This window comes from Lonchura striata, chromosome 1A, assembly GCF_050655825.1.
Source record: "Lonchura striata isolate lonStrDom1 chromosome 1A, ASM5065582v1, whole genome shotgun sequence".
NCBI classification, from domain to species: Eukaryota; Metazoa; Chordata; class Aves; order Passeriformes; family Estrildidae; genus Lonchura; species Lonchura striata.
In genome coordinates, this window is record NC_140741.1 from 60153062 (window position 1) to 60176083 (window position 23022).

At 42.8% G+C, this 23022-nt stretch overlaps 5 protein-coding genes across 5 annotated transcripts; 2 read left to right on the plus strand and 3 right to left on the minus strand.

The window, feature by feature from the left end:
• Positions 1–5287: 5287 nt before the first annotated feature.
• LOC110483065 (histone H4) lies at positions 5288–5719 on the plus strand. The gene has a single exon (XM_021552701.3). It carries the CDS (start codon positions 5346–5348, stop codon positions 5655–5657), a length of 312 nt encoding a protein of 103 aa, XP_021408376.2. The 5' UTR covers positions 5288–5345; the 3' UTR covers positions 5658–5719.
• A 1247-nt stretch (positions 5720–6966) lies between these two features.
• LOC110483162 (histone H3) lies at positions 6967–11862 on the minus strand. Its single transcript, XM_085568557.1, has one exon. It carries the CDS (start codon positions 11804–11806, stop codon positions 11396–11398), a length of 411 nt encoding a protein of 136 aa, XP_085424683.1. The 5' UTR covers positions 11807–11862; the 3' UTR covers positions 6967–11395.
• On the plus strand, positions 7015–7499 carry LOC110483066 (histone H3). The gene has a single exon (XM_021552702.3). It carries the CDS (start codon positions 7015–7017, stop codon positions 7423–7425), a length of 411 nt encoding a protein of 136 aa, XP_021408377.2. The 3' UTR covers positions 7426–7499.
• A 1060-nt stretch (positions 11863–12922) lies between the features above and the next one.
• Positions 12923–13790, minus strand: LOC144246332 (histone H4). The gene has a single exon (XM_077783590.2). It carries the CDS (start codon positions 13724–13726, stop codon positions 13415–13417), a length of 312 nt encoding a protein of 103 aa, XP_077639716.1. The 5' UTR covers positions 13727–13790; the 3' UTR covers positions 12923–13414.
• A 2470-nt stretch (positions 13791–16260) lies between these two features.
• On the minus strand, positions 16261–21507 carry LOC110483156 (histone H1.03). Its single transcript, XM_021552841.4, has 2 exons — positions 20218–21507; positions 16261–19967 (listed from the first exon to the last, which is right to left on the minus strand). Exon 1 carries the CDS (start codon positions 21480–21482, stop codon positions 20802–20804), a length of 681 nt encoding a protein of 226 aa, XP_021408516.3. The 5' UTR covers positions 21483–21507; the 3' UTR covers positions 16261–19967; positions 20218–20801.
• Positions 21508–23022: the final 1515 nt, after the last annotated feature.

Here is a 23022-nt window from a genome sequence, read left to right on the forward strand (position 1 = left end):
GATGTTTCTCCAGAACTTGCTTATATACTACAGATTTTCTCTCAGTTTCATTTTGTTTCATTTTAGAAAAGTATTAGAAATGAAAGTAATCATCAGGAAACACCAACACTCCCAGGGTAGAAATTCATATTTAAATGTTTATATTTATCAACTATGAAATTAAACTGCAGTCTCAAACAGCCTAGGACTGCAGGGATCAGTCCTATGCCTGGTATAAATTTATTTATGATCTCAATTAAGGTCTACAAAGCTTGTATATAAATGCTGAGAGTATCAACTAGGAAAAATAATTTAAAAGGTTGATGACATTTTATGTATTGAAAAATGCAGGATAAGAGACACTGTCTTCAAAGATATGTTAGATTCTTCATCTGGAATAAACTGTATCAGTTTTACAAATACTAAGAAATATTGCAAAACTGCTACTGTCAGCAGGAGCTGACAAGCACCTCAGTAGATCTGGATCTTCAGATTATGGTTCTTAGTTGATAATGAATCAAAAGCAGTATGTTAGCAGAAAAGGATCACAGTGACTGCTTCCCTAAGACAGGCAAAGATCTTTGTCTGTAGACAGGAATAGTACACTCCTATTTGGAGTTTTAGGCCTAGTTTTTAGTTCCAAATTTCAGATAATGGGAAGTGAACAATAAGTCAATACACAAAAGAGAGAAATAGCGATTGTCAGATGTCTAAGAATTCATCCCTGATGAAAAGGCATGTATTATTGAAGTACACCCACTGAAAAAGAATGCTGAAAAACTAAATTTTCTTTTTAAACACTTAAAATATGATGAGAAAGGAAGTGATTTTTCCATAATATACGTGGTTGAAGGTACAGGAACTGATGTTCTTTGCAGCAAGTTAGCAGTGAGGAAATAACTTCTACTATGGAGTAGAAAATGTTACAAGGAATTACAGCACTGTCTATCTCCAAGATAGAGAGTGACTGAGTCTCAGAAATAATATGGATTCTGTTGAATGGATAGTGAATAGATTGCAACAAAAATTGTTCATGTCCAGGTATAGGTAATTATCACAGAACTGTTGATTTGACACCTATGTGTGGACAAAGGAGGAATGCTGTATGCAGTATGCTTGACAGTTCATTATATTTTTGAAACCATCTCCCAAGTTCCCAAGTTTGGGATCAGAAGGACTACAGGAAGAATCAGCAGGCTCTTAGATATTTGAAAATTGTCTGTAGCAGAGGGTCAAGGGGCTGTACTTAACAACTTAGTGTCTGCAGACAACTGGTTATGAAAACAATGCTCCAGGGCTGGTGTTTAGTGTTTTCTGGAACAGCCTGGGTGCTGAGGCAGAATGTACACTTAGCTAGTGCAGATAGCACAAAGTGAAGAAGGCAGACAGGGTCAAAAGTAATACTTGCAGACAAAAGGGGTGTTAATAAGCTTGAGGTATGGGCCAACAGAAATCTTGTGCAGTTTGTCGAAGAGAAGCGCCGAGTTCTGCACACGAGGGCAGTTGTATGCTGCTGCCTCAGCATAGTCCAGGTGATGACAGGTCTGACCTGGCCAGGACCTGGACATTGTGATTAATTCCTTAACTGCTGTATCCTTAAAGACAAGCTGCTTTGTCCAGAGCACGACCATGAATAAATCCCTGTACGTGCCTGGGGTTTTCAACTGGAATTTTTTGTTTTCCAATTAAGTATTGCTGTAATGAAACAGAGCACAGCAGCAGTGTCTGGAGACACTCACAAAAGGCATATCACAATTTTTCAGAGTTGGCTTCCTCCAGAAACACATAGCCCAAAACAATATTCAATAAATTCCTACAAGCATGTTCACATTAGATTTTCACTTGGAAAACTATGCCCCAGAGAGAGCATTTAGACAAGGCAGTACTTCAGCTTCTTTTAAGTACTTACAGCTCTGTAAGGGTTGGCAGAGTTCAGCTGAAAAAGTGCTGCCCAGACCAGCTCTGCATGAGGCCAGGCAACAAGAGGAGCTACTCGGTCTCAGCTGTGCAAAAAATGTGGTGCTTACAATTCTTTCTGGATTCACCTTTCTGACTTAATCAAGGGACAGTGCATCATGAGACCTGTGCTGCTTCCATCAAATGCCAGTTTAGAAAGAAGAGAAAGGATCTGAGAGAAGCAAAGCTCCTGAGCATCCAAATTAGCTGGGGTTGCTGAGTAGCTCATTTGCTGTTTACTGTGTCTCTACCAAACTGCAGGAACAGATTTGCATGGGGTGCTACTGAGCTTTGCTTCTCTCAAATCCTCTTTGGTGTTTTCCTTAGACAAGCCCAGGAGTGCTAAGGCGACGGCCAGAATTTGCTCCACATTGTTGCCCTTGCCCCACCCCCTACAGGTTATTGACCCTGTCTTTTCTCTCCCATATCCTGTAAAAGCTTCATGTGAAGAACTGGGTATTTCATTAACTTCTCAACACCCCAAACCTGATCTAGGAGTTCCTCCAGCCTTTTTTCTCTGGACCTATCCAGCTATACCAGCTGTTCCAGCTGTTCAGTGAGCCTGCAAGATTTCAGCTTGTGCATGGAGGGATGGGGGTGAGGCCCCTGCAAGTCTTCCTCCCAGCAGTGACTCAGACAACATGCCCACAAGACAATTCTTGGAAGAATTTGCCTCTCTGTGGATCATGTGATCTGTAAGCCATTCTATGTGAATGGCAAACTGCATCCTCAAAGGTCAGCCTAAAATGCTGGACCACAAGAGAGGTCTTTTATTGATTTACCAGTCCCTGCTTATTTTCTGAATTTGGTAGCAAGAAGGAAGTTGGAAACAGCCCAAACCAAGGCTGCAGCCCAAACTCTTATCTCTGATCAGTGGGAGTGGTTAAATAAAAAGATGAGACTGTGTCTCTCCACCTCTGACTGTCTGAATTAGCAGGGAAAGGCAGGGAAAATACTAAATTAGTTATCAGTGTACCAGTCATTACACTAAACTTGCAGTACTTGCCCGTTTTGCTTGGACAGCAGAAAGGATTTCTTATTCTAATGCCAGAAGATTCCTTCCACATGGTAAATCCACACATGCAAATATTGATTTTTGTGCCTCAGTCTCAAAATCAGAGCTTTCTGTGCTTAAAAATATTCTTACCAAAATGATGTGTGCTGGTCTATTTTAGTATGCACAGCTTTCTAGCATGGTTTATGTGCTGAACTGAAGGTGCGGTGTGGGCATGGGGAGACAGAGTGCAAAGAACACTGGGGTAGATTTAGTAGCTTAAGGACTGCTAAAGAAGTCAGATCTTGTGCAGTTTACAGTCCTGTGTAGAGGCAGGTCCCAGCTGATCCCATCTCCATGCTCTAGGAGTTGAATACTCTCCATCCATGTTCTTTCAGATATTACATGATGAGAGTTTAACGTTTAATTTTAAATTTTCCTAATGATTATTTTTGATGTTAGATTGTATTTTTAATTATCAGAAGGATAAGAAGGATACTGTATTGAAATTGCTCCAAGCATAATAAAACATTTGGAATAGACAGTTTAATCACTGTAGAAACAAAATTCTCATTACTGGTCTCTATATGCTCAGTATCAGTGCTGCCCCCCCTGCCCAGTCCCTGGAAGGGAATAGGTCAGTTGAAATCATCTCAAGCCTTTAACTGTCTCTAAACTTTTACATTTTTTCTCCAGTTTTCACAAATTATATTGGGCTGATTCACATGTACACGGCCCATTCTCCCCACCCCTCATTTTCATCTGGCTTGCTCAGGAAGGAGTTAGTCTTTGTTAGTCATCTGAGGAAATCTGATGATTCACTGGTGCAGCTCTCTTGTCTAAAACCATGGTAACCCTTCCGTCTTCCCGATGTTGAAATAAGAGCACTTTTCTTTTCAGTGTGTTATTCCACCAGCTCGTTGAGGTTTTGCCTTTCCCTTCTGAGCTCTCCTCGCTTGTGGGAATATGCTGCTCTGTCAAAAGTGCTCAGGTTTTCAGTGCAAGGGAAGAATTTATTTCTTTCCTTCAGATGAAATCTGTGTTTTTAGCATGGCAGATTCCAAGAGCATCAATACAGTGCAAAGCAGGGATCTGTACAACCTGCCTCCTTCACAGAGGACTTAGGGCATTTCCATTCTTCCTTTGAGAGTGACACAGAATATTTTGAAGGGAGAAGGAAGCACCAGCTGCCAGTGGGTGGAAAATAAGGAATATGAAATCTTATGCAGTATGTACCCTAAAAACAAAATTATTCATTTGAAAGTACAAACATATTTCCAGAATTTTATTCATATGTATTCTTAATATATTATGTCTAGCAATATTTTTTTTACTAATGTTGACCTAAATTCAAAGTAGCCTATGAATGAATTTTAAACTTTGTACATAGAAATTATGTTTGCCTTTCACACATAAAAGGACAAGAGAAAACCAACATTATTTAGATATTATTTTTTCAGTTGTACCAGCTCAGGATGTTTTTACATTATGACATTTGGAATGTCCTAAGACCACAACTGACTTTCAAATAAGGTAATTCAGAATATCTTTTGTTTCCAGTATTGATATAGAAACACACACATGTACGCAAACACACACACACAAAAAAGATAAAGACTGAAAAGCCTAATCTATAGTAAAAAGCAAGGTGATTTTTTTACTAATCCAGGAGCAGAAATTTCAGTCTATATTTATAGTAAAGGTCATTTACAAAAATGACCTCTGCAGTAACTAAAAATGAGCAAAATTAGCAGAAGTCACAAACTAATATAACTTTAAGAAAATAAAAAATATTCTATTTCACCTTCTGGTTAATATGTGATTACAGACAAAAAGATGTTGATATAAAATTGGAATATTTAAGAAATGAGAGGTGAGGATCAAAATAAAAAAAAATCAATAAAATTAAATATTATTATGAAAAAAAATTAAAACTGTTTAGAGATTTCAAATCATTAAAAAGAATGAAGCAACGTTTATAGCACTTTGAATACAAATTAACCAAAAGTAATAATAAAAGACATAATGAAAATAACGGGAATTCGAAGGAAATCACAGTAAATCAACTATAAATCCCTTCCACTACACCAAAATATAGTACGCGCACATATGCAAATGGTTTATACAAATGTAGGGAGCGGGGAGAAAAGTTTCCAACTGTAAGAACACGCATATCGCTGGAATCTTTTTCCTGGAGGAGATTCATTCTTTGGTTTACTTGCCAGACCTTACGGCTCCCTAAACAGGTAACAGCGAACGATGTTTCATCATCGGTGACGCACCAGGGAAATGGCGGGAACCCCGCCCCCTCCTCTTTGCAGGCTTCAACCAGGTCGGACCCAACACCATAAAAGCCGCGGCGCGGCCGCCGCTGCCTCACACCGGCACTGTCGGCAGCGGCTGCGACAGTCTCGTCATGTCTGGTCGGGGCAAGGGCGGCAAGGGGCTCGGCAAGGGCGGCGCCAAGCGCCACCGCAAGGTGCTGCGCGACAACATCCAGGGCATCACCAAGCCGGCCATCCGCCGCCTGGCTCGGCGCGGCGGCGTCAAGCGCATCTCGGGGCTCATCTACGAGGAGACGCGCGGTGTGCTCAAGGTCTTCCTGGAGAACGTGATCCGCGACGCCGTCACCTACACGGAGCACGCCAAGAGGAAGACGGTCACGGCCATGGACGTGGTCTACGCCCTTAAGCGCCAGGGTCGCACTCTCTACGGCTTCGGCGGCTAAAGCCTTCTATTCACTTCGGACTGCACCTAGAAAAAACCAAAGGCTCTTTTAAGAGCCGCACACTTCAACTATAAAAGAGCTGTGTTGCTTTAACGTGATTTGTTAGCCTAAGAATTTTAAATCAATAATTATCAATGGCTTTATATTATTTTGCAGAAAGCACTTAATTTTAACTGTTAGTCACGAGATTAATCTTGCTTTTAAGAGGCTGAGGGTGATCTTATTTAAATGTTCTATGTTCAGGACAGTGTCTTAAAAGACCTAAAAAAGTACCAAAGCAACCTAAACGTAGCCTCCTTTTCCGTGGTGACGCCTTAAAGGTGTATCACCCTGCAGGCATCTCATCTCAGGGATTTTCCCCCTTAATGTGTAAACAGTAGAAGTAGATACCTATTTAAATGAAGTTAATGTCGATTGTAGTGCAGGATGAGAATTATCAGCTCCCCAAGTCCCTTCCTAATGTTAAAAAAAGGTCCCCGTTGTCCTCTGAATGTGATGCATAGGAAATTGTCCATTATTTCCTTTTTCACTGAGTTTAGGGTTATGAATACACTTCCTTTTAACTCGGGGGCCAGAGGTGGTCTCCGTACGTGCCTGCCTTTCACCTGAAAGCCCTTCTGATCGGGCTCCAAAGACAGCTCACGCGAGTAGGGCAATATTGCACATATATTCAGTGAGGAAAACATTCACTTGACCCCTTGCTGCGCTTCACCAGCAGCCTAAGGATTCTTTGCATGCGGAAAATTTCAGTAATTAGAACGCACTCTACCTTGGGCTAGAAGACTTGCATTTACAATTAATGTTGATCCAAAAGCATTTACCCTGCCAGATAAAAGTTACAAAATGTGGAGCACGACCTCTCCCATCAAAACTCCCTCAAAATACGCAACCCTACTCACCCCGTAGTAACGAAAATCCAAGCCCAAAAATGCTATTATGATTCCTATTTCGACAAAATAAAAAAAAATAAAGGCAATTAGAAAAAAAACCTAATGAATTTTCTATGCATTCAGCTCAGCATAATTTGCAGTTTCTCATTTCCCGTTTGAACGCTTCTCCGTAAAGGGTTCATTTTTGAGGGAGATTGTGAAAATTGTGATAAGAGATCACCTCTAAAGCAGAAGCGGCGGGGGCGAGACCGGGCCGGGGTGGGGTCGGGGGGCGCTGAGGGCGGGCAGCCGTTGGGGAAGGCGCGTACGTCCGAGGCGGGATTTTTGAAATTGAAAGTACCCAATAGGAGCGGCGGAATCCTAACAGCCAATCAGAGAGCTGTGCCGTCTATAAAGGCAGCCGAGGCAGCAAGGCGCGCTTATTTCTTCGCCTCCGGTCCCGGAGTTCGTGGCGAGTTCTTGCAGCGATGGCGCGCACGAAGCAGACGGCGCGGAAGTCGACGGGCGGCAAGGCGCCCCGCAAGCAGCTGGCCACCAAGGCTGCCCGCAAGAGCGCGCCGGCCACGGGCGGCGTCAAGAAGCCGCACCGCTACCGGCCCGGCACGGTGGCGCTGCGCGAGATCCGGCGCTACCAGAAGTCCACGGAGCTGCTGATCCGCAAGCTGCCCTTCCAGCGCCTGGTGCGCGAGATCGCGCAGGACTTCAAGACCGACCTGCGCTTCCAGAGCTCGGCCGTCATGGCGCTGCAGGAGGCCAGCGAGGCCTACCTGGTGGGGCTCTTCGAGGACACCAACCTGTGCGCCATCCACGCCAAGCGCGTCACTATCATGCCCAAGGACATCCAGCTGGCCCGCCGCATCCGCGGCGAGCGCGCCTGAGTTCCCTGTCCCCTATGCACTATAGGTGATCCTGAATTTTTCCAATACCCTAAAGGCTCTTTTAAGAGCCACTACATTGCACAAGAGAGTTGAGACACTGTTTTCCTTATATGTTCTTAAAAGGCTGATTCTGAAGTTCTTGAAGGTTATTGCAATTCCAATGTAAGCATGCAGGTAATAGCATGTACTCAAACTGCTTTCCTGTTTTAGGCAGTGTTGCATGCTGTTTTAGTGAGGTCCTTTCTAATGCCCATTCAGCTGTACAGAATAAGTAAATTGCACAAACTCAAATGAGTTTTCAAGCAGTAAATGGAAAATATAATCCTAAATCAGACAGCCACACTTATTTTTCCCTGCCCCTCCTCCCTCCCCCCACCCCGAACTTGATACTTTCTTTAAAACAGTCTATTTGGAATAGTCGAGGTTTACTTGAAAGCACTGTGGACGTTTTAACCTGAGTTCCTGAGTTAGCATTAGAAGAAAAACATCAAGTTTAAAACAGTTTCTGTAAACTTTTATACACTATCATTACTTTTACTGTGATGTACTCTTGAAATTTTAACTGGATATCTCAGATATCTACCTCTAACACTTGACTAAAACAGAAGTGCTAAGTTTATAAGCATGATAATAGGATTCATAATTGAGAAAGTCAATAATTTAGTCTATTTTTTTTTTTTTTTATGTGGGGGGGGGCGTGGTGGGGTGAGTGGGGCTAGATATGTTCAGGCTGAGGACAGGCTGGAGAAGATGAGCCATGAGTACCCGGAAAGGCAAAGAGAATCTGGTGGTTGGTTGTTTCTGACACGTCACCTCTTCTATTTTCCCAATACATGGAGACGGCTGGCACAGAGAAAGTTTTGTGGTTTCTGTTTGGGGCCACATCAGCTGAGCAAAAGAAAGCAGCTGTCAAAGCTTGGCAGATTTATACAATGGGAGACCTGTAGGAAATAGGCTCATACAGTTTTGAGAGTTAAAGACAAGCATTTTTTATTTGATGACAAGAAAATGGAGTCAGTAGAGGAACATGCATGGGGAGATTGAAAGCTAAAACTCAGCAGAATTTAGTTGATCCAATAAAATGTTGTAGTCAGGAAATTACAGTTGGCCTTTAGTTCAATTTTTGGTAGTGCCAAGTCCTAGAGACTGGCACTGTTTTAGTATTTAGAGAGGTCAATTTTTCTACAAATTCACAAATAAAGCACTGAGCTTTCTATTGATTTTGCTTCTTTGCTGTCACATCTTTTGTCCTTGACAATGGACTCCAGCCTGTCCAAAACCCTTCTGTAAATCTTACCAGCCAAATTATTCTGAAATTAAAATTCAAGTATTTGAGTATGGCATATGGGGAACGTTGTAAGAGGTTTTATATGGTATTTTGCTGAAACAATACACACGAGGTAACCATGGTATATACAAGAAATACTCATATCATAGTGATGTAGGTATGAAAGTAAATATAAACACACATATATAAATGCAATATACCACTATACATACCTTCATATTCTCTTTCTCCATTCATAAATTTCAGATCCATCCATCTTTCTCACTCCCCTCTGCCTCAGGATCATCTAGAATGTTTTCCTGCAGTTCTGGGATAATATGGTGTATTAAAGAATACAAACTGTTTCATAGCTGGTACTAGATGATCACTCAAAGTCCCTTCTAGTTGAAATTATTATATTGTTTTCTATTCTTTTGTTTGTACATCACAACTTGCAGAGTAAGGGGTGAGAATTTATACATAACAGTGCTCCTGCTGGAAGACTACAGAGACTGTGCCTAAGTGTAATTATTATTATAGTATTAAAATTAACACTATATATGCCTACTCTATAAGATTTCTGTAGCCTCCATCCTACTTGTTGCTACACACTTGTATTTGACAAATGACTTAAACTTCATAACTAGGCCCAAATTCGAGGTTAGCAAAAGTTAAAAGGGCTAAAACATTAGAAGTGTTGCAATTGTAACTAAAGAGGCAGGGGTCACTGATGCCTGCTTATAGTGCACACCCGGGCTCTATAAAGAGCCTTCCCTGATACCAGTCTGTGGAAACTGCTCTCAAAAGTGAATGAGGAAATTATTCTTAATGACTGGTGAGTTGTTAATATCTTCTCTGTGTTCTCAGTCCATATTTCAGTGACATCCAAGTAAATTGCTAAAAGGGACTGGGTAGGATCTTACAGCATTGGCATGGTGCTACTTGTTAGAAATAATACAGAATTTATTTATTTATTTTTCTAGTTAATGTTAATATGCTCTATTACAACTGAAGCAGAAGAAAGAAAGAAAGGCTGAGGTTATCCTTTTGTTTATTCTTATCTCTGACTTTTAAAAGCACATGGAACTTTTATGGCCTACTGAAATATTTCCCTCTCTCCCAGGCTGTTAGTTAAAATTTTCTTATCACATCATGCTGCTCAATCAAGATAAGGAGAAATCTTCATCATGCTACACTATACAACTCTCCCTCTATTCCAGCCTTGTTCCAAAATCACGCCATGGTGGTCAATAAGTTCATTCAGGGGGCTTTACGTGGGAGGAAGAAAAAAGAAGGGAGAAAATTTAAAAAGGGATAAAAGGCAGAACCCTCCAAATAAATCTTTATCCTATATGATTGGTAAAGTCTACAAGTCCTTCTACTTTCTTTTCCCCACCACCCACGTGCTGCCTCTGGCAGACAGAGTCTGTAGAACATCATCTCTAAGCAGGCAAACAGTGCCCAGAAGATCTAAAAAGTACAGGTGGCCACTCTTGGCATCTAACAGCAGCCTTGAAGTGCTCTCCAGTCCTCAAGACTGTGGCATCCCAAATTCCAGATGTGAATTTTTGCAGCTGGAGAGAAGAAAGGGAGAAGAAAGATAGAAGACGATTCCAAAAAGAACTGGAGATACATTGGCAACTAATGAATCCGAGGTTTAATTTTGAACTCCTTTTTTGGGGTCTCAGACTCTTGTTAGACTGACCTTGCCTCGTCGTAAGAAATTGAACAAAGGTGGGCCCTTAGAAGGCTGAAAACTGCAGGTGTATATATCTGTACTTCCAAAAACTCATGAAGAATGCTGAAGAACCGGCCTACAGAAATGACAACTCAGAAGACATGATATATGGTGATCACTACCGGAGAAATGCAAGTTGAAAGACAAATACATTTACTCTCATTAGGGCAAGAATACATAAATTTTCACATGATTTATATAAAACTTATTGAAAATACCCCCTCCACAAAAAAAAACAAAACAAACAAATTGAAACCCACAACTTTATCTCCCCTGTTTTGTATTATTATGATAACAAATCTGAAAAAGTTTGGTAAGTTATTTCTTTCAACAGTACTTTCCAGTCAGTTTCTTGGCCTTTTCATTTACTTTTCTGTGCTGCAAGAAGCCTCATATATGTTGTGCCATCAGCATGGTGGTCCATTGTTTTAACACCAGGTATAATGATATATATAAAATCTCAGATAATCAAAATTAATTTATTGCAATGCATATTCCTGTTCCTAGTGTTAAGAATTGTTGGAAGAAAGCAGCAGCCCCCTATAAGGAAATCTCTGTTAGTGAAGTTTGACAGTAACACAGAATAGTTACACAGGAAGTTTCTGCTCTTGCTTTGAACCAGCCAGCCAGGGCTTAAGGTGCAGATTTCCTGAGCCGACTCCAGACACAGGAGTGTCCCTGTCAGGACCCTCCACTTCGCCTTTTCTCCTGTGTCACGTCCATGGGTCACAGAGATGCAAACCTCTCCATCCTGCCTGAGGCCCTCTAACCACCCACCCTCTTATAACTTTTATTTCTCACACTCCCCCCACCTAGTGTTTTAAAGCACTTGTTTCTTTGCTATTTTGCAAAGCATCCCGGGTAAAATTTCAAGAGAAATTTGAAGCAGTGCTACAGCTCTTTTTGATGTGCATGTAGTGGCTCTTAAAAGAGCCTTTGGGTCTATGTTGGCTACGGCAGGAGACTTAGGCGCGCTCGCCGCGGATACGGCGGGCCAGCTGGATGTCCTTGGGCATGATGGTGACGCGCTTGGCGTGGATGGCGCACAGGTTGGTGTCCTCGAAGAGCCCCACCAGGTAGGCCTCGCTGGCCTCCTGCAGCGCCATGACGGCCGAGCTCTGGAAGCGCAGGTCGGTCTTGAAGTCCTGCGCGATCTCGCGCACCAGGCGCTGGAAGGGCAGCTTGCGGATCAGCAGCTCCGTGGACTTCTGGTAGCGCCGGATCTCGCGCAGCGCCACCGTGCCGGGCCGGTAGCGGTGCGGCTTCTTGACGCCGCCCGTGGCCGGCGCGCTCTTGCGGGCAGCCTTGGTGGCCAGCTGCTTGCGGGGCGCCTTGCCGCCCGTCGACTTCCGCGCCGTCTGCTTCGTGCGCGCCATGGCCCAGCACCAACAACGACTGAAAGAAGAAAAGAACTGAATGCCCCCTCGCTTCCAGCGCCGATATTTATAGAGCTGACCCGTCTCTGATTGGACCGCAAAAGCGCGATGTCATTGGCTGCCGTGGGATCCCAGCGGGGCCCGAGGTGGCTGAAGCTCTGCCCGAAGCCTCTCGGCTCCGCGGCTGCGACCGCAACGCGCTCGGTGCGGATCCAGGGCCTGGGGCGAGCCGGGAATTTTAGACACAATGCTCGTATCCCTTCTGCTTCTCCGGCTCTGCATCTCTGCCAGTCGCCTGACAGATTGAAAACAGCGTAGAGGGTAAAATTCAGCAGTTTTGGGTTTTTTTTTCCCACTTTATTTTTTCTTTCTTTGTGTCTTTGTTTTGTTTTGCTATTTTTAATGATGGGCTGGTTACAAAAGAAGGAAAATTCTCTTTTAGTGCTGTACAGAGCTCTTTACGTGGATAGGCACATTTTTCCCAAAGAAACAAAGGATAGATGGTCTGGTACCTTGAAAGAGAAGGATTTAAAAAAAATCCAATAATGCAACTTTGTAGCTATATTTAACAAGCTGTAGCGATTGAGATAATTTGAAAGCTACTATTTTCACGTTTTTCGTGATTTAATTTCCCGAAGAAATCCTGCATGCATTAGGCAATTGACTTTCTTTTGGTGGTTTTTTTTTTGTTTGTTTGTTTGGGGTTTTTTTTTGTTTGTTTGTTTTTGGTTTTGTTGTGAAATGAATTTAAAAGGAATATGGTACTGGTCTCCTTTTTAATTTTCCCCTACTCATGAAGGTTTGAGAAAATCAGCCATGACCACAAATATTTATTGATATCATTGTTTGCAACTGTGAAATGATTTTCAAAGGTTTTATATAAAGTTAAAATCGGGTTTTTCCTTTCAGTCATGAAGTACAACAAAAATATACTTCATGTGAACCCAGGACTGGAGTTCTCTTCATATGTGAAAATGAGAAAAATCCCAACACAAGGCTTCTTTTGGTAATTTTTTCAACAAAATGTACTTCTGGGTTCATCTTTATTTTTATTGTTCAGTCCTCTCCCATCCCTTTTACCTCCCAGTCCCATCAAATGATCACTAGAAAACAGAATTAGATTTACTTTTTTATTTTAGAATAAATGAGAGAAGGAAATAAAGAGGGGTAAATAGAAACATCAGAAAGAAAATTCATCCCAAAGTAAATTTCCAAATTTTCCCTAGTCGAAAAATTCAAATTTCTTTCTACTGAGTTAAGCACAGAATTTATAAAATTAAGGCATAGAAAACCATTATACATAATTGTTTAAATCAGCGGACATTAAGAAGTTTTATTGTAATGACAGTCCTTGAACCGAGTTTTATCAGGATTTGGAACACAAAAGATCCACATCATAGGGCAAAGACGAATTCCTTGTTAACAGCTGACTTACACATTTGAGACCCCCCCTCTACAAAGCATTAGTATTGCATAAACAATTCTGGAAATAGTTTGGTCTTCAAATCTCTGCAACTTTGTAACACAGCTCTCTTAAAGGAATACGTAGGTGGCTCTGAAAAGAGCCTTTGATTTTTTCTAGGTGCAGTCCGAAGTGAATAGAAGGCTTTAGCCGCCGAAGCCGTAGAGAGTGCGACCCTGGCGCTTAAGGGCGTAGACCACGTCCATGGCCGTGACCGTCTTCCTCTTGGCGTGCTCCGTGTAGGTGACGGCGTCGCGGATCACGTTCTCCAGGAAGACCTTGAGCACACCGCGCGTCTCCTCGTAGATGAGCCCCGAGATGCGCTTGACGCCGCCGCGCCGAGCCAGGCGGCGGATGGCCGGCTTGGTGATGCCCTGGATGTTGTCGCGCAGCACCTTGCGGTGGCGCTTGGCGCCGCCCTTGCCGAGCCCCTTGCCGCCCTTGCCCCGGCCAGACATGACGAGACTACAGCAGCTGCTGCCGACGGTGCCGGTGTGAGGCAGCTGCGGCAGCGCCGCGGCTTTTATGGTGTTGGGTCCGACCTGGTTGAAAACTGCGGATGAAGGGGGCGGGACTTCAGTCTGTCTCCCGCCACCTCCCCGCTGTTTCTATGGCGAGGCCCGCGAGCAGAAAATCCCGTGATTTGTGTGAATTTCCCTTCTCCGAGGCACAGTGGGTTCGGTGTTTCGCTTTTCGGTGCGTTCTTGTGTTTCATATAGAAGGACAGCGTGTCTGGTTTATTATAATAATTCATGTAATTTTTTCCAACGTTTGATATTTCGTGATAGCTTAGAAGAAAAAGCTCATTCATAGAAAGTTACCCCACTTATTGATTAACTTAAATTATGCTCCGATTTGTTATTTTCAAAGATTCATTTCTTATGTATTTCGGTTTCACCTGCTTGCATGAATTCTCCTGAGCTACTTCTCTGTTTATACAGTTACTTCACTATTTAAAAATAGATAATCTTGCAGTGAATTCTACCCAGTCGTATTTCTGAGAAATTCTATCCGTTCTCATTTTTTTCTCACATCTTTTTTTCTCGCCATCTCTGAATGTTATCTCAAGGTGAATTTACCTGTACAGGTATGCTAATTGAGACTTTACATGTTTCAGTTTAATTTTTTAAGGTAAAAGTATTCTTTCGGACGAATATTTTTACAGTATTTTCCAGTGCGGTTGTGCCATAAACAAGAGCATGTCTATTTTTAGAGTAATTGAAAAATTAAATACTTAAAAAGGGTGATTATGCATTTCTCGGGTATTTATTAATTCCAGTTCGGTCTCTTTAGTGAAGGAAAATGTTCTGAAATTTTGCTGTTGAAATTTAGCTCTATTTAGCAAAAAATATTCAGTAGATCATTTTCGACCTGAAAATTATCTGGAATGATACAAAAGGTTTCCTGTATTGGGTGTTTGCTGCCCTCTCATGGACATTTGTTTGATTGCTTGATAGTGTTTGTTTTTTCTTACTGGCTGGTCAGGTTTATGTAGTGTGTGTTTTCATGAGGCTACAACAAAAGATTGAACAATAATCCATCTATCTTCCCTTAGAACACAGATAGAGATGTTGCACCTGTTAGCAGAGAAATCACTGTTGAGTGGCCCCTCCCTCACTGATAAATGGAAATAATGCGATCTGTCTCATGTTCATGCAGCATCTTTTCAGCATGGGCTCAAAGAAAATCCAAATGGGTAAGACAAAAATTCTGAAAGAGACATCCTAAAATTCTAAACTTCTAACAAAGGCTCTGTTCCACATGGAACTTGATGATATTCTCACCTGGGCTATGGAGATACTTCTGGAATGCAGTGGGGATGCCACAGCTCAGATCGTGGTATTATCTTTCCTAAGGGCAGTTTGCTCCTTTTAGGGAGATAATTTCAGAAACCATGACTGGTCTGCTATGGAAGATCAAGCTATCCGGAGAAACTGGGCCCTCTGCAGTCAGCTCTTCTGTCATTTGCAGAAGATTTTGGAGTAAGGTAGGTATGTCCTGCACTGGTAACTATGCACTTGGTGTCATGTTTGCAACAGGTTTTTAATCTCTGAGTACACAGATGAATCCCCAGGGTGTTACCAAAAGGGCAGTTTAGCACTACTTGCTGCAGAACTCCCTGAACTTACTCTTTTATGAAAATCCAGACCTTCAGTCTGTTCAAGCAGACTTCATGGACTCTGACTTTATCACAGATCCTCCTTGAACTGTTTCCACTTGCAGGTGCCTGCCATGAGGCCATCACAAAATCCTGGGCAAATCACATACATAAGCAACTTGTGATAAATTGTCCAGTTCTGTAAAGCTGAGCTTTTCTTTCTGCTTCCTTTTTCGTTATTATTTTTTTCCTCTTTTTTTTTTTTCCCCCCAATGGAATAAAATGAAGGTACAGCCTTATAATGTAAATCCTGCTCACTAATGAGCTGCTTCTGCCCAAGGATCTGTGACTACATATAATATTTTCTTCTGTCTTTTGCTGTCTGTTTGCTTTGCAAAATATCAGAAATCATTTGGAAACTGACTTTTTAAAAAAAATTTAGATACATGCTTGTTCATAGCATTAGTTTTTTTAACTCATGACAGAAATACACAACTAATAAATGGGAGCAACTTTTGAGCTGAGTTCCTGCTCTTCTTTGCTCACAACTGATTCTAAGTTTTACATCAAATATCATCTGTTCTGTGAGGTATCATTGATAAAATTAAACAGTAACTTAAGATCCATTGAAAGAGACATTCAAAGATCATACAGACTAACATATGTGTTGCATTAGAGTATAAACACTTGGCAGAAAATTAACACCCTTGCATTCCAGCTGGTCCTCAGAGATCAGAGGGGCTGGGTGCAGCTGGCCTTAATTTCTGATTCCTGCAAATTCAGCACTATAAGCCTAATAGTGTAAAATAGGCAGTATGATTCACAAATAGTGCAGTTTAACAATTCAGCTCTATAGATCCAGTTGCATTGAAAAAAACTGCTGTAATCACCGACTGGAGAACAAAATAGTTTATTGAAGAAACTGAAGTACAAATTCAGAATTTCCAGTGCTAAATGCACTTTGACAGAGCTCCAACAAGAACAATAATGTTGTATTAACCCAGATATTAATATTATTGTTGTTGTTATTGTTATTGCTATAATTATGTGATTAAGCTTAGCAAGAAGGCCTGCCCAACTTGGAAGAGGGAAAGGAGAGTAACCTGTTGACTGTCTCCAAGGTCTTTTTGTCTTCTTCCCAAACAGGTTAAATTTCTACCCTCCTTATATAACACATAATCTTATCCCACTCTCCCTCTTTTGAATTACATGATCTAGGTGGAGAAGTGAGTAATATAGCCACATATGTGGTAGCACATACTACATAAAAGTTATTAGTGTATGCAGTAGCATGCAATTTAATATATAACTGACTTTATTGGGCAAAAGTTACTTGTTTTGCCATATGTCCTTCGAAATTCAGATCATGACTTTATTCCATTTGTGCTGTTCCTCAGAGCCGAAGTGTGACCATCCTACCTTCACCTTCAGCCCAGTCATTCTCCCTTGACATCAACAAGGCAGCTCCCAATGTGCACAGATAACAGCAGGTACAGTGCAGGCCATAGGCAGTGAGCTACAGCCCTGGCCTTGGCCCTTGGTTGTCATCTCACACCTCGGTGCTGTAGACAAGGACTTTTTTTACTAGATCAAGTTTCAATGTTTGATGTAAGCCATAATCCTATTATTTTTTATTTTTTTTTACATTTCAATTCTTTCATAGCTGCTGGCAGCTCAATCCTGCAGTCACTGAGGTTTCACCAATGTCTCAGCAGTTCATGCAGGACTGATGAACAAAAATTCATATGGCAATGGAAGTGCAAAGAGATCAACAAAACAATATGTGCAAAATTCAAGTCAGAATGCAACATCACTCTGAGTCTAGAAATAATTGTCCAAAATTGAGTATGTAGAGTGAATGGAGATCCCAGGAGGAGTCACATGGATTACTTCTTTATGCTTTGACAACATAATGTAGAGGAGAGATCTCAAATTCCCACATAAAAAAGTATTTGATAACCCTGTGTCCAGCAGAACACTGGGTGCATTGTGATCTAGACAGTAAAAAAGAAACTTGTGGAAGGAAAACTCTGTTGTGTAATCTTATTATGTCAAAGGTGTCTAGTTGAAAAGTGGCTCTGTACCCAAATTCTAGCTGGTTCAAATCTGTACTGGCATGCAAGCAGCACAGAACAGGTCTAGTATTAATGCTATTTATGTTGCACCCTTTCAGACTGCACATCTGGTGTCCCCAGCTTCCTGCCCATATATATTGTAGATGTTTCCGAACTGAAGAGTTTCTTCCTTTTGAGAACCTGTAAACATAGTCTTGAAATGTACATAACTCACATTTTACAATTCATTTAGCCCAGGATAATAGGAAGATTTTTTTTTCTGCTTAATTCAGCTGTCATGGTTTAATCCCAGCCCAACTAAGCACTGTGCAGCTGCTCCCTCACTTATTCCCAGAGATGGGGGAGAAAATCAGAAAAGTGAAAAAACTTTGTGGCTTGAGATAAAGACGTCTTAATTGGTGAAGCAAAAGCCATGCATGCAAACAAAGGAAAATTGGGAATTAATTTCATCTCTTCCCATGGCGGGCAGGTGTTCAGTCACCTCCAGGAGAGCAAGGCTCTGTCACACCTAATGGTGGCTTGGGAAGAAAAAAGCCATCACTGGAATACTCCCTTTTTCTTCCCCACAACTTTATCTGTTGTGCATGAGACTGTATTGTTTTGAATATCCCTTTTGGGATATCTGGGATATTGGTATTGGAACCAGCTGTCCTGGCTGTATCCCCTCCCAGCTCCTTGTGCACTCTTAGACTCCTCGTGGGTGAGGTGGTGTGAGAAGCAGCAAAGGCCTTGGATCTGTGTAAGCACTGCTCAGCAATAAATAAAACATCCCTGTCTTATCTACACTGTTTCCAGCACAAATTTTAAACATATTTGTGCCTGAACTAACACCATTTGCTTTTTATGGAAGTCTAGCTTCTAATTTTCCCTCCCAAACAGATTTCTTAATAAATTAGTGGAATAGTTTCACTTGCAATAAAACTCCACATTTGATGTTTTTAAGAATTGAATCATTAAGGGAGACTTTTTTATTGTTTTTCAAAGACATGATGAGGCCAGGCAGAATAAACTCTTTCATCTGACAATAACTACCGTAAAAGACATAGACATACATAAGAAGTACATAACCCATTCAGAGAGAATGAACACATGGAGAAACATATGTTTGAAAATTACCTGGTTTTGTGGTAATCTGACAGGGAATTGGGCTATGTGGTGATTAATGCTGATGAAAATTCTGTAACTCCCATCATAAAAAAGTATTCATCAGTAGAAAGTGATTTGTTATTCTGGGGAGAGTAACTTAAACAGAATTCTTGACAGGTTCTTATGTCTGTTCTGCTAAATGTAGGCCTTGATATAACTCAGTGGTTCATTTGGAATTATTGGAAAATCACAGACTTTTGATATTGACATTTACTAAGTACATCTGTGAAATAAACAGCTGACCCTATGTAAGAGAAAACCAATTAAACCAGGTTTTCCTTGTAATAAATTGCAGTACTGTACACTTGGGTTTTTTTATGTTTTTACCTTCCTTCTAACTTTGGGGCAGATTAGCATTTAATCATAAAGTACATGCTTTTGTTTTTTCTCGAAGTATGACCAGATATTAAACACAAACACCTTAGAAAATACTAAGCAGAGCTCATATATTTTCTTTCTCTTGCCAGTATCACGAGGCATCTTAACATGCTTAATGAAAAAAAATTAATGACCATATGTCCAAAAATTTGTTATAGAAGAGTGAGATGTATTCCCTTTTCACTGCAATCATAAATCACACAACTGAACCTCAGTCCAGTAGGTTAGCAAAGAATTTGAGCCATGACAGCAAAAGAGTAACCCCTGAGTTTTTCTTAGCATATCAGCTTTTCTTCTGTCCAGAATAGGAATCTGCTTATTAGGTAGAGAAGCCTAGTGAAGGTGATGTGGGATCCTGAGGGACAGACAGACAGACACCACGTCAGTGAGTTGGTAATTTAACAGAAGCTGTTTCTGAGGAAGAATCAGTCTGGAGCTGTGCACAGCTCTCCCACAGCTGAGATCAGGTGGCATCTGCTGGGCCAGCAGTGCATAAGCTGAGGGGAAAGGTGGATGAGAAACGATGAATTTGGGTTACTGACTGATATGCCGGTGGTGCAATTGGCATAAAGATGACGTTACACTTATCCCAGCAGTATGAATTCTCCCAGGCTACTCGTGCTCTTTGCCACTGCACTCCCTTTTCCCAGCAGGTATCTGCTATGCTGCACAAATCAGCTTTACAAGTTTAACAGGAATTTTTGGTTTGATGTTAATTTTGTTCCTGCAATGGACTGTATAACCACTGGAGCTTATATAGACAGCGCATTCAGTGCTCCTGCACACATGCAACCTTTCTTGTTGTGTGGTATTTTCTTACAATATTTAAGTCATCTCTTAAGTGAAAGATCAATTTTGCTCGAGCTTTGTGCTCATTAACAAAGTAAATCCCTACCCACAGGCTATGATCGCCTCATACTTGCAGTAAACCACTTCCAATCGCGGTGAAAAGAATGCAGTGCATCTTTTAAACTGAGACGGGAGAATTGCCGGTGACCAGAGCTGTTGCATATGCAGAAAACACCGAAGGTTTTATGGTTCGAATTGTGCAAAATTGAACACGCGGCAGCTCCAGGGAGCGAGAGTTGGAACACCAAAGTAGAGGACTGCGGACAGCAGCAAGGCAGCTCGAAACCCCGAACTTCTCGGACCCCGCTGGCTCTACGGTTTCCAAAGGGGGCACAAAACTAGACGGGAAGTGAAAAAGGCCGAAGGGGGGACGAGGGAGGTGGGAGAGGCGGTACAAACCTACCAGGGAATTCGTAAGCCTCTTCCGCCAAGTGACTGTAAAGAGAAAGGTGGAGCGCCTTTTTAAACCGAAGATTGCTGGGCATCAGAAAAGCCCGAGAACGGCGGCCAATGTTTGCGGAGCGCGGGCTTTTCGAAACCTGCTGGGCTCTGGGGGCGGTGCGAGGCTCTTGCCTGCGCAGCTCTCCGCCTCCCGGCTGATCGCAGATCAACTACGGGGAGCCGCAGCATCCCCATCCCCATCCCCATCCCCATCCCCACTCCCCCTCCCAAGAGCCGAGGGGCCTGGAGCGGTGCCCCTCACTGCCCCGAGGAGCTCCGCTCAGCACCGATTTCTTGCAACGAACAGAAGGTATCTGCACCGGCGCTCGGGGATTATTTAATGAGTTGTGCCGCGGTGAGCTCCGCTACGGTGCTGCTCTGCCCCGGCGAAGAAATAAAACAAAAACCTTTAATTGCGCACGGATAACACGAAAACAGACTTAAAAGAAATTTAAGAGTTCCAGCTCTTTTTGTGAATAGTTGGGTGGCTCTTAAAAGAGCCGTTGGGTTTATCTGCAAGGCAGATAGAAGTTTTTTCTGCACCATTTATTTTTTCTTCGGTGCTGCCTTCTTCGCTTTGGCTGTTTTAGGCTTAGCCGCCTTCGGCTTGGCAGCTTTGGGCTTCACCGCTTTCGCCTTGGCCGGGCTCTTCGCTGCTGCTGCAGCTTTTTTGGGTTTTGCAGCCTTTGTCACCTTCTTGGGGCTCTTCGCCGCTTTCTTGGCTGCGGCGGCGGCTGGCTTCTTCGCCTTTTTAGGGCTCTTTTTCGCGGTCACCGGCTTCTTGGGCTTCTTGGCGGCGCTGGCGGGCTTCTTAGCCACCGGCTTCTTGGGCTTGGCTGCAGCAGGTTTTTTCTTCGGGGCCTTTTCCTTCACCTCTCCGGGTTTCTTGCTGAGGCGAAAAGAGCCAGAGGCGCCGGTGCCCTTGGTCTGCACCAGAACGCCCTTGCTGACGAGGCTCTTAATGCCCAGCTTGATGCGGCTGTTACTTTTCTCCACATCGTAGCCGCCGGCGGCCAGCGCCTTCTTGAGCGCGGCGAGGGAGAGCCCCTTGCGCTCCTTGGAGGCGGACACGGCCTTGGTGATCAGCTCGGTGACGCTGGGCCCCGCGGGCTTGCGGGCTTTGGAGCCGCTCGCCGCCTTCTTCGGCTTCTTGGCGGCGGGAGCTTTGGCCGGGGCCGGGGCGGCGGCGGCGACATCGGGCGCGGCGACGGGAGCGGTCTCGGCCATCTCGGCTGCTGCACGATCCGGGCGAACAATGGAAGCGCCGCCGCCGCCTCCCCTTTTATAGCAGCGCCGCGCGCGCTGATTGGTGCGCGGCGCTCCGCTCCGCCGCCCGGCGCCGCGCCTGTTGTGTTTCTTCAAGGTCCAAAAAGGACTTTTTCTTCACGAAATTTGCCGCCTATGCACCCCGTTTCTTGCCGGGAGGGAAGGGGGGAGTCTGTCCTACAAGCTAGTGGAGTTTCCCGTTAGAAGGAGCAGAAATGAGAGAAACGCGACCCCTGAAACTTAGCGGTGAGCAGCTGCAGAGACCGCGGCAGAGAGAAACCTTCGGTTTAGACTTTAATTTAAAATTTTACCGTGAGCTAAATGGGCACAACTGGCACAAAATCTTGTTCTTTAGAAGGTTCTCTACAAGGCAGGTAAAAAGCAGAGTGGTTTGAGCGGTTGGCGTCAGAGTGAATGGATATTTAATCCGAGGAAGTAACACAGTTCTGCCCCATGGTCCCAGACGCTGATGCAGAGCTGGCTCCCTGGACTGAGCCGCTTCCCTCCCAAATCAGCCCGCTCAGCGTCTCCGCAGAAATCACGGGCTCTCAGCTAATGCCTTTGGGGAGATGCTGGTGCTTTAGCAGCGTGTGTGAAAGTCAATATTACTTTCCTTATACTTCGGCATTCCAGTGGAACAAGGCACCGACGTGTTCTCTCTGTACACTGATGTTTCTGTCATTCACTGCATTTTCGAGACAACCTTAACGAAGTAGCTTTTGTTTGTTAAATTCAGAAAGCAGGATAACTGCAATTAGTTTATCTGCTTTTAGTGTTAATATGTATAGAGTAATAAGACTATATTATAAAAGTAATTATTCTTCTCTGTCTCATAATTAATTAAAATGGATTGGGAAGGAGACTCTGGAGTGTACTGCATTTTTAATTGTACCGGGAGTTAAACCTGAAAATTCGTCTTTTGAGGGTATGTTAAGTAGCCAGGAAACTTAAAGCAAAACTGGTTTCTCTGGTTTTAATGAATGAATGTTGATTGCGTAAGTTTGTATCTTTGATAACACCATCTGGTGATTCACCATGTCTTTACTTTCAGAAGAAAAGAAAAAAGCGAGAGGATTCCTGCGCTGAGAAGTGGCAGCTCGATATTACAAACAGTGGATGGATTCTTTCTTTTTTTCTTTGTCTTCTCTTTTAATGCAATGTTGCTTTCTTTCAAACACACAGCAGTTAACTATCTGCCTGCAGCAGTATTGTGTTCTGTACCCTCCATATCCGGGGCTATCATCAGCTCCTAAAACCCCCATGAGCAACTATATTTAGAGCTAAAAGAAGGTGTGAAAGGATGAACGAAATCTCGGTAAAACGAAGAGTCCCAGCCATTTGAGAGTGTGAAAATTAAGAAACACAGTGACTTGAGTAATTTGAGAAATGTCATGCTCTTTTCTTATTACCATGTTTAAAATATTAACTGCTACAATCAGAGGAAATACTAGATTTAGTATAATAATTTGAAATACCTTTTTTTTCCCTGCTTGAAGGTAAA